The sequence below is a fragment of the Nicotiana sylvestris genome, chromosome 2, assembly GCF_000393655.2.
Source record: "Nicotiana sylvestris chromosome 2, ASM39365v2, whole genome shotgun sequence".
Classification (NCBI taxonomy): Eukaryota; Viridiplantae; Streptophyta; class Magnoliopsida; order Solanales; family Solanaceae; genus Nicotiana; species Nicotiana sylvestris.
Genome location: NC_091058.1, coordinates 45,271,131 through 45,279,748, shown reverse-complemented (window position 1 = coordinate 45,279,748; position 8,618 = coordinate 45,271,131). Strand labels below are relative to the sequence as shown.

General features: G+C 36.7%; 1 protein-coding gene across 2 annotated transcripts; it reads right to left on the bottom strand.

Annotated features, from left to right (window-relative positions):
• Positions 1 to 215: 215 nt before the first annotated feature.
• LOC104249450 (probable alpha,alpha-trehalose-phosphate synthase [UDP-forming] 7) lies at positions 216 to 5,881 on the bottom strand. 2 transcript variants are annotated; one of them, XM_009805875.2, is made up of 4 exons: positions 5,575 to 5,881; positions 3,095 to 5,235; positions 2,736 to 3,009; positions 216 to 1,169 (listed from the first exon to the last, which is right to left on the bottom strand). In XM_009805875.2, the coding sequence occupies exons 2-4, from the start codon at positions 5,074 to 5,076 to the stop codon at positions 876 to 878; spliced, it is 2,550 nt and encodes an 849-aa protein (XP_009804177.1). In that variant the 5' UTR covers positions 5,077 to 5,235; positions 5,575 to 5,881; the 3' UTR covers positions 216 to 875. The 2 variants fall into 2 exon arrangements, with proteins under 2 accessions (XP_009804177.1, XP_009804179.1); XM_009805877.2 differs by having other exon boundaries at positions 3,095 to 5,170.
• Between the last annotated feature and the right edge of the window lie 2,737 nt (positions 5,882 to 8,618).

The window sequence follows — 8,618 nt, the reverse complement described above, 5'->3', positions numbered from 1 at the left end:
TCTTTACTTTAGAGTCTTTATTTTATAACCATTAGAATGATTACATTCCGTGCATGCTGAATGCTATAATTACAGGCCCATTACTTTTTTATACTATCTCTTGTACATGCATTTAAAGGCCTTACTAAATTAACCGCCATGAAGTTTCTAACCAGAAAAAAGGGCAGCAGTCTACAACTGAATCAGATATTTTTGTTCTTCTGCAAACTCGCAACTGAAAGACCAGAAACACTGTAATTGATGTCACTATTAACAAGCACAAGTTTTTGTTATCACGTGCGGTGCATAGTAAGAAAAAGGGTAAATTTTTCTATAGCATTTACAATTATGAGAATCGAACAAATTGGTGTATCCAGAAGACAATATTCTCACTCCTAAATAGAAAAAGAAGGATTAAATAAATGCCTGTTTACAGTTGATCTAATAATCCAAGTTATGAGTCTTTGACAACCATACTCCATCTTGCCACATGCAAGGCAAGAAACTTAGGTGTGTGGCCTTCTTGAATCAGGTATGTATTCAACAAGGGCCACAAATATATATGTTATGAAGGCCATGAATATTACCATTTGACATTGCTCTCCTTTCAGAGTCAACTTCACTCTTATGTATCCACTTGGCCAGCAGTGCTTCTGTCTTTGAAACATTTGGGATCTGTTAACTCTCACCCCATAAATCGATGGTCTCCTACGGACTGGCCATCTGATAAAGAATTCTGTATAATACCTCTCCATTGATTCTCTGAGAGTAATACGCGTCACACGTCAGTACAAGCTCTAATGATGTTTCTTTTGGACAACTTCAAAGGGCGGATTCAATGTGAAGTGCACTCAGAAAGAAAGCAGCGAAGGATATACTTCAAACAGAGGTTCCTGTTAAATTTCTGATGAGGGCGGAGGAGTGGATTCCTCGGCAAGAGCTTGAAGCATGGTTCTAACTTCTGTTGTGTCATCAAGATAATATTTGGCTTTACTTGGCTTTTGTCCCACTGTGCAGGCATACACTTCTGTGCTTGAAGAAAGTATACCGCTATTCATTGCATTTCCAATAATCTCAAACATGTCCTCATCAGACCTATCATCACCTACGCACATCACGAAATCAGCCTGCCGGCCACTCTCAGCCATTGATGCGAAAATTTTCTCTGCAACTAGACCTTTACTGACTCCCTGGAATGTTGCAAAAATTGAGGTTTAGATAAAGCTACAGACAGCAGCAGAGGTTAGCTACAATGAGCATGGATATGATGAAACAGGTAGATTAGCAAATTATACGGGACATCCTTCTCAACAATATATGTTGAAAAGTACATGGATTAGGAATGTTGTCATCTCTATTTTTGTTATTAAGAAAATGAGAAGGTAACGTATTCCCCTACCTGTGTGTGTGTGTGTATATTCCCCTACCTATTTCGCATTATGCTGGAATTACTTCCTAGATTTAACTGAGGCATATTTCTAAAAATAAAATGTTATTTCCTGCAATTGCTTGTAATAATCCATCAGAAATTATGAATCAAACCAACTTCAAGAGCAACTACAAACAAACAACAAAAAACCCAGTTGAGTCCCACAAGGGGGGTCTAGGGAGGGTGGTGTGTACGCAACCCTTAGCCTACCCTAGGGAGGTAGAGAAGCTGTTTCTGAAATACCCACGGCTCAAGAAGGAAACCAACTTCAAGAACGACTGCGGAAAATTCAGAAACCTCGAACAAATTGCTTCATTTTAATTGGTAATTCTCATAGCTGGGGCTAAGATGACAAACAGAACCAAAAAGAGCAATGAGGTGTCAAGTTTCTTCTGCTCTAAACCAAGTAAATAGGGTACTTTAAGATGACCAGCCAAGTGATTATCGTCTTTTTGTTAAAACTAACAATTACTCTTTCTTGGTTGACAGTCATCATTCTTGGTTAGAGAAAGTATCAAGAACATCTTAGCTTAAACAAACTGATGCAAATGACAAGTTTCCCCGATGGCGGTAGAACTTAGAAGCTATTTCCTCCTATTGTTAATGCCTGGAGGCATAAGCTTGCTGAAAAAGGGAAAAGTAAAAGATACTTGTATCTTGTTATTAATTTTTGCTTTAGATTAATCTCAGTATGCTTTCCTCTTTTATGACAGCATACACGTAATAAATATGATAAAACAAAAGAAAGGCTACAGTAATTAAAAATTCATTGTTATCTTACCTGATAAAGAAAAAGTAATTTAAGATTCATTTGGAAGCTCTTTATTTAGACTCCAATAGGAAAGCCCTTCAGTCACGACACAGGATGCAATTAATATGATATGACAAAGTAAAAGTTCTAAGCACCTTTGCTAGGAAAGCTTTATAGTTTAAACATTACCTGAAAACGGGAAATTTTCAACCGTCACCCCTAACTACTTCCATGAAATATAATAGATTAACAAATTTTGAGAATATTTGAATGAAGCAGCTTTTAATGTCCACATCCTTCTCAAAAAAAATGTCCACATACATCTAGAATCAGCACACACACTTAATAAACACTCTGACCATGCCCCCATCCCAGCCTTTCTTTAAAAGAAAATATTGCTACTCAGTATATAGCATACCGCACAAAAAACAAACTATAAAGCATGTCTAGATGGATAACTAAGTATATATATTGGAAATTAAAGCAGATGCAACGGATGAATGGAGTAACTGGTGATGTTGAATAATGTTCATTGGAAAAACTAGTGACGAACGAAAAGGTTAAGAGATGACACACCTGAGGCTTAACTTCAACAATGAATTGCCCACTCTTCACAGCAACAGGCTCATTTGCAAGCACACTTTCAAGATGGTCTAACATCTCTTTTGCTTGGCAAGACCCAAAACCAAGATCTGCATCCCGATGATGCCAAACCAGAGCACTCTCCTTTGTTTCAATGTAAGAGCCATCTGTGGCTTCTGTATACTGCTTCATAACAGGTTCAGCAATCTGCATCCACTGGAAATCACTGTTCTGCCCACAGACTTCCCATTCTTTATCTGCAGACCACCTGGTGGATAAAGACAATAAGTACATACCGACATGCGGATATGACAAATAGACACAAAATGAGAATAAACTTGTTTAAAGAATACCTTAAGAAGTATCCATGCTCTGCAGCAATGCCGAGTTTCTCACACGGAGAAAACCACCGGCCTAAACTATCCCTTCCTCGTCCGCTCACGAGAAACACAGTATTTCTTTCATCACCACAAAGTGTATTAATAATTGAAATAACTTCAGGACTAGGGACCTTATTGATGGATGTTTGAGGCATTAGAGTGCCATCATAATCCAACAATATTGCTCTATTTTTGGCTTTTGAGTAAGAAGAAACAATATTATCCATGGACAGCTTCCTGAAATTGGGATCAAGTGCAACAACTCTAAAACCAAAGCTCAGACCAATACCCCAGCAACGTCTTCTAAAATGGTCTTTGCAAGTTCTCTCCAGATCCTGGAAAAAGCTTCTTGACCAATAGGCTACGTCGTGTGTGCTTACATATTTATAATGCTTTTCATGGCGCAACACCTTCTCAGCATCAGCCATTGAAATTGCTTCATTTAGTGCTTCTGCAGTTGCTTCCACATTCCATGGGTTAACACGTATAGCACCACTTAGTGAAGGAGAACATCCAATGAACTCGGACACTACCAACATGCTCTTTTTCTGACCATTTGACTCTGCAGTGCAGTCTGAACCAGGGATGCCCTGCCTGCTCACAATGTATTCATATGGAGTAAGGTTCATGCCATCTCTTACTGCTGTAACAACTACACACTCGGCTACAGTGTAATAGGCAGTCCGTTCACTAAGAGAAACTGAGCGATCAATGAACACGATGGGTTCATAACCAGGCTGTCTAAACTTGTCATTGATTCTTTTGATACTTGTTTGTATTTCTTCTTGTATTTCCTCAAGATCTTTTCCTTTTCCTCGAGCCGGATTAGCAATCTGTACCAGCACTGCCCTTCCCTGCCACTTCGGATGCTGTTTTAACATTTCTTCCAAGGCAAGAAGTTTCAAATTGACACCTTTGAAAATGTCCATATCATCAACACCAAGTAAAACAGTTTTACCTTCAAACTGCTGCTTAAGCTCTCCGACTCTCCACTCTCTATCTGCTAGTTGAAGCACGGTCTCAATCTGCCCCATGTGAATCCCAACTGGCATAATCTTGATCCCCACAGTCCGTCCGTAGTATTCAAGCCCGATGTAACCCCTCTTTGACTGATACTCTAATCCCAACATGCGACTACAACAGGACAGGAAATGCCGCGCATAATCGAATGTATGGAAACCAATCAGGTCGGCATTCAATAGAGCCTTGAGAATTTCTTCTCTTACCGGAAGAGTCCTATATATCTCTGATGAAGGAAAAGGGCTATGCAGGAAAAAACCCATTCGCAACCTATTGAAACGCCTACGCAAGAATGTAGGTAAAACCATTAAATGATAATCATGGATCCAGACAAAATCATCATCTGGATTTATCACCTCAATCACCTTTTGGGAAAATATCTTGTTTGCTGCAACATATGCCTCCCACCATGACCGATCAAATCGACTGCCATGACTTGCAGAGTATGGAAGCATATAATGGAAAAGTGGCCATAAATGCTGTTTGCAAAAACCATGATAATATTTAGATAAAATGTCTGGTGGGAGAAAAGCCGGAACAGATTTAAACCTATCCAACAGTAACTGCGAAACATCGTCCTGTTCGCTTGAATCAACCTCAACCCTTAAACAACCAACATAGAGAACTTCCATATCATCTGGCAACCCGTCTTTTATGTGCAACAACAATGAATCATCATCCCAACTAAAACTCCATCCTTTATTATCTGGCCTACGCTTAGCTTTTACAGGGAGCTGATTAGCCACTATAATTATTCGATCTACAATAATAGATGATGGAACATCTGATGTAACACTGTTAGCTTGATCATCATCAAGCTCAGAAATAACTCCAGCAACTGTCATAACCCGTGGCAGCCGCCTTTTCTCGCGGCCCATCACTGGGAAATTCCCAGATGCTAGATCTAGCAAGTTGGTATACGATTTGGACAACATCTTCACAACCCTTTATTTGCAGAAACTCCTCCACTAAATCCTCAATTCCACAACACAGAACAAACAGTACCTTATTTTTTCTGTTCCAAAAAATCTAAACCACACACATCAAAACAACTTCTTCAGTATGAATCACACCCAAGTAAAATTCAAGAGGATCTGAAAAATAGATTTCATCGAAGAATCAAAATAAACTCATTAAACTGAAGGAAAAAAAACAGTTGAAACAAAAACATCAAACTGGAATAGGATCCAAGCATTAAAACAGAATCACATATGCTAAATATAGAGAAAAAAACTCAAATTTTAAACGAAACAAGATCAAATCCAACTAGTACCTAATAATCACCATACATGCATGTGGTGTTTAACAACTCCATTAGCAATATTCACAGTTGAAAAAACAATTTTTTTTTCTTTTCACATAATTAGTACATACACAACAATAACAATATTAATTTTACTAAATGTTCAAAAATGAAAACTTTAAGCACTAACCTTTGTCAATACTGATCGAAAATATTCATGTACTATAACAAAACTCTTTGTTGGTCAAAATAGCAAAATACTCTCTGCTGTCAGTCAGAAAGAAATCTAGGGTTTAGTCTCTCTCTCTATCTATTCACACTTCATTGATCTTTCTTTCTATCAATGTCCATTTCAATTACTTTTCATTAAACTATAAACCAAAAATAAAAAACATTTTTATATGGCAAAAATTAAAAAGAGGATAAGGTCGGCCAGCAGACGCGTACATATGCCAACTGGCTTTTTTCTTTCTTTTTCCTTCTTTGCCAGAACAAATGGCAGGCTAGTTGTCTTTCTTGTCACGCGCTATTACAATGGACTTGTGAATAAATAAAAATCAAGGCCACGTAAGGTGAGGATTAATCACTTTACACGTGGCTGTCTATGGATAGATACAGCTGATAATTACTGTGGGAATGCGAAGCATAGGAATAAGAATTTAAGGATTAAGGGGTGGGGACAGGAGCTTATCCCACGTGGCATATCCAGGGTGTAGTTGGCGGATAAGGCGTGAGAAATGAAACGGCTGATGACCTGGCAAATGAGCTGCGTCATCCGTGACGCCAGCATGTCTACTTGGCTACACGTGGGCTGCAACTTTCTCGTGTCCTTGTATTTGGAGATGGGTAAGGATTAGAGTTTAGGGTTTGGGGGGGGGGGGGGGGAGGTTGGGATAAGGTTTCTGGTCAGGGAGTTTGGTGGAATGGTGGGCGTATTAATGTCACATATACCTGGTTTGGGTTCGTCAAAGTTCTATTTTGCCCTTTTCTGTTTTCTCTATCACTACTTAAGGATGTTTATTGTATAAGATAAAAAATTAAATCAAATCAGTTTTAAGAAAATATATTAATATTGATTTCTATAAATTAAAATATTTAGCTTTATTTGATAAAGTTTATGATTTTGTTGTAATTCGTTCTTTTCTTTATCTTTATTGAGGTATTTTTTTTGCTTGAATTTATTCCACTGGAAATTACCGAATATACTACTGCAGGATCTTCAAGTGAGAGGAGGAAAAATGATTGTAACTTAGTACTGTAACGATAAAGGATTATTTTCTTCCATAGAAAAGGAAATTATATATATATGTTACTTCATCTTTCTTTTCTTTTCGCGCGGTGTTTAATACTTTTATAGTTGTATTGGGACCTTAATTAATCTGAATTTGTGATTCGAATCTGATATTTTTAATTAAGGTGAATTATTTTTTTTCTTTTTGAGAAATCAAACAACGAGCGCCCCTTCTAAGGCACTCACGAGTGCAAAAAGGTTTTTTAGAAAAGAAGAAGAAAGCCAAAAATAGAGGGATATTTTGGGAATAGAATAGGAAGATACGGCATGGATTAGGTTTGGAATTCAAAAGCGACCAAAGGGAAAGAGTTGGGTGGATAAGTCATAAGGACTAAGGGGTCATTTTCGAGTTGTCTTTACCAAATACTATGTATTGGTGGTTTGAGTTGTGGAGACAAAACTATCCGTATTTGTGGAACAATCCCCCCCAAAATTTATCATATAGTAACAAATAGTATTACCTAATGTTAGTGGGCTCCGTCATTTGGTCAAAGTTTGTCATTTCTTCTTTTCGTTAATAATTCCACATCTTTTGTGGTATTTAGGTCACCCTTCTCACCTCTAATTTCAAACTTTCAATGGGGTAGTGTTTTGGTCAAATTTGTCTCCTCAAATTAGCAATTTCTTTATGATATTAATTTATTATTTGTCTATTCAAACTTTTCGTACAACATTCATTTCCTAATATTCCTTTTTCGGCACCTTTTTTTAACCAATTGCAAAGAGTGTCATGAGTTTAAAATGTTTTAGCATGTTTTTTTTTTTTTTGAAGGAGGTAGGCGAAGCTGGATAATCTCGACAGTGCAATTAATGCTGAATTTGAAAAAATGAGACTCTTTAGATCTTAGGGTATACATTGTTTTATTAATTTTTCTTAAAATTCGTTGGAATATTCTTTAAATGCCAATGACTTTAGCATGTGCGTATTTTTAAATAGGCGGTAATTGGTGGTTGTTGCTTTTTTTCTTTTTCCCTTTTTTTTGGACATTATATTGCTTCAACTTGCTCATGTGATTAATTTTTTTTTTCTCTTTTCTTTTTCCTTTGCGTAGTTTGGTTCAAAAACGAAAAGGCCATTGTCCAATATTCTTGTGACGAACCTTCACCAAAATAATAGTGTCTCTAATTGCGCTTGTTAGGTTTAAACATTTTCATTTATGGTTATATTATTATGAATTACCCTTTGTTTTAAAATAATGATTCTTATAAATACATCAAAATAAACTCAATACATAGTACTTATCAAGGTTTAAAGAACTAGGAGCATTTGAACCCATCTCTAAACATTTGTTATTCTTGATATAATAATAATAATAATGTGTAGGTTTTGTTCTAAAACTAAAAGGGGATATGCCTAATGTACTTTAGGATGTACTTCCAATTTTCTATTGGGATAGTAACTGTTCCTTTTGCACAATTCTTTGTGGCATATTCCCAATGCATCTTATCATACACCAAATCCAATTCGGTTTGAGCAACTTTAAAGAAACTTCCACACTGTACCAAAAATCTTCTAACTTATTATCACCGGTGAATCTTTCATGGACTATATCTTCCCAAATCACCATTTTTTTGGGTAGGTCCTTTTTAAAATGTTAAAAGTCTTACATCGGGTGGGTGACCTATTTGGTTGGGATTTTTTCCCTATAAAAAGAGGCCTAATGTTTAGGATTTAAACACACCTCTCATTTGCCTTCTTATCTTCTTAAGGCATTTGTATCTTCTCTCTTTAGTATTATTTCACTTGTATTTTTGGAGTGAAATAAAATATTGGTTGTGTCCGAGGAAGTAGGCAAAATTGGCCGAACCTCGTAAATTTTGGTGTTCCTTTTATTGTTACTTTATCGTCTTATTTATTATTTGATGGCTGTCATAAATTTTTGATATAGTAGTTGTGACTCATTCACACTATATACATTTGGTTTCCGCAACAATTGGTATCA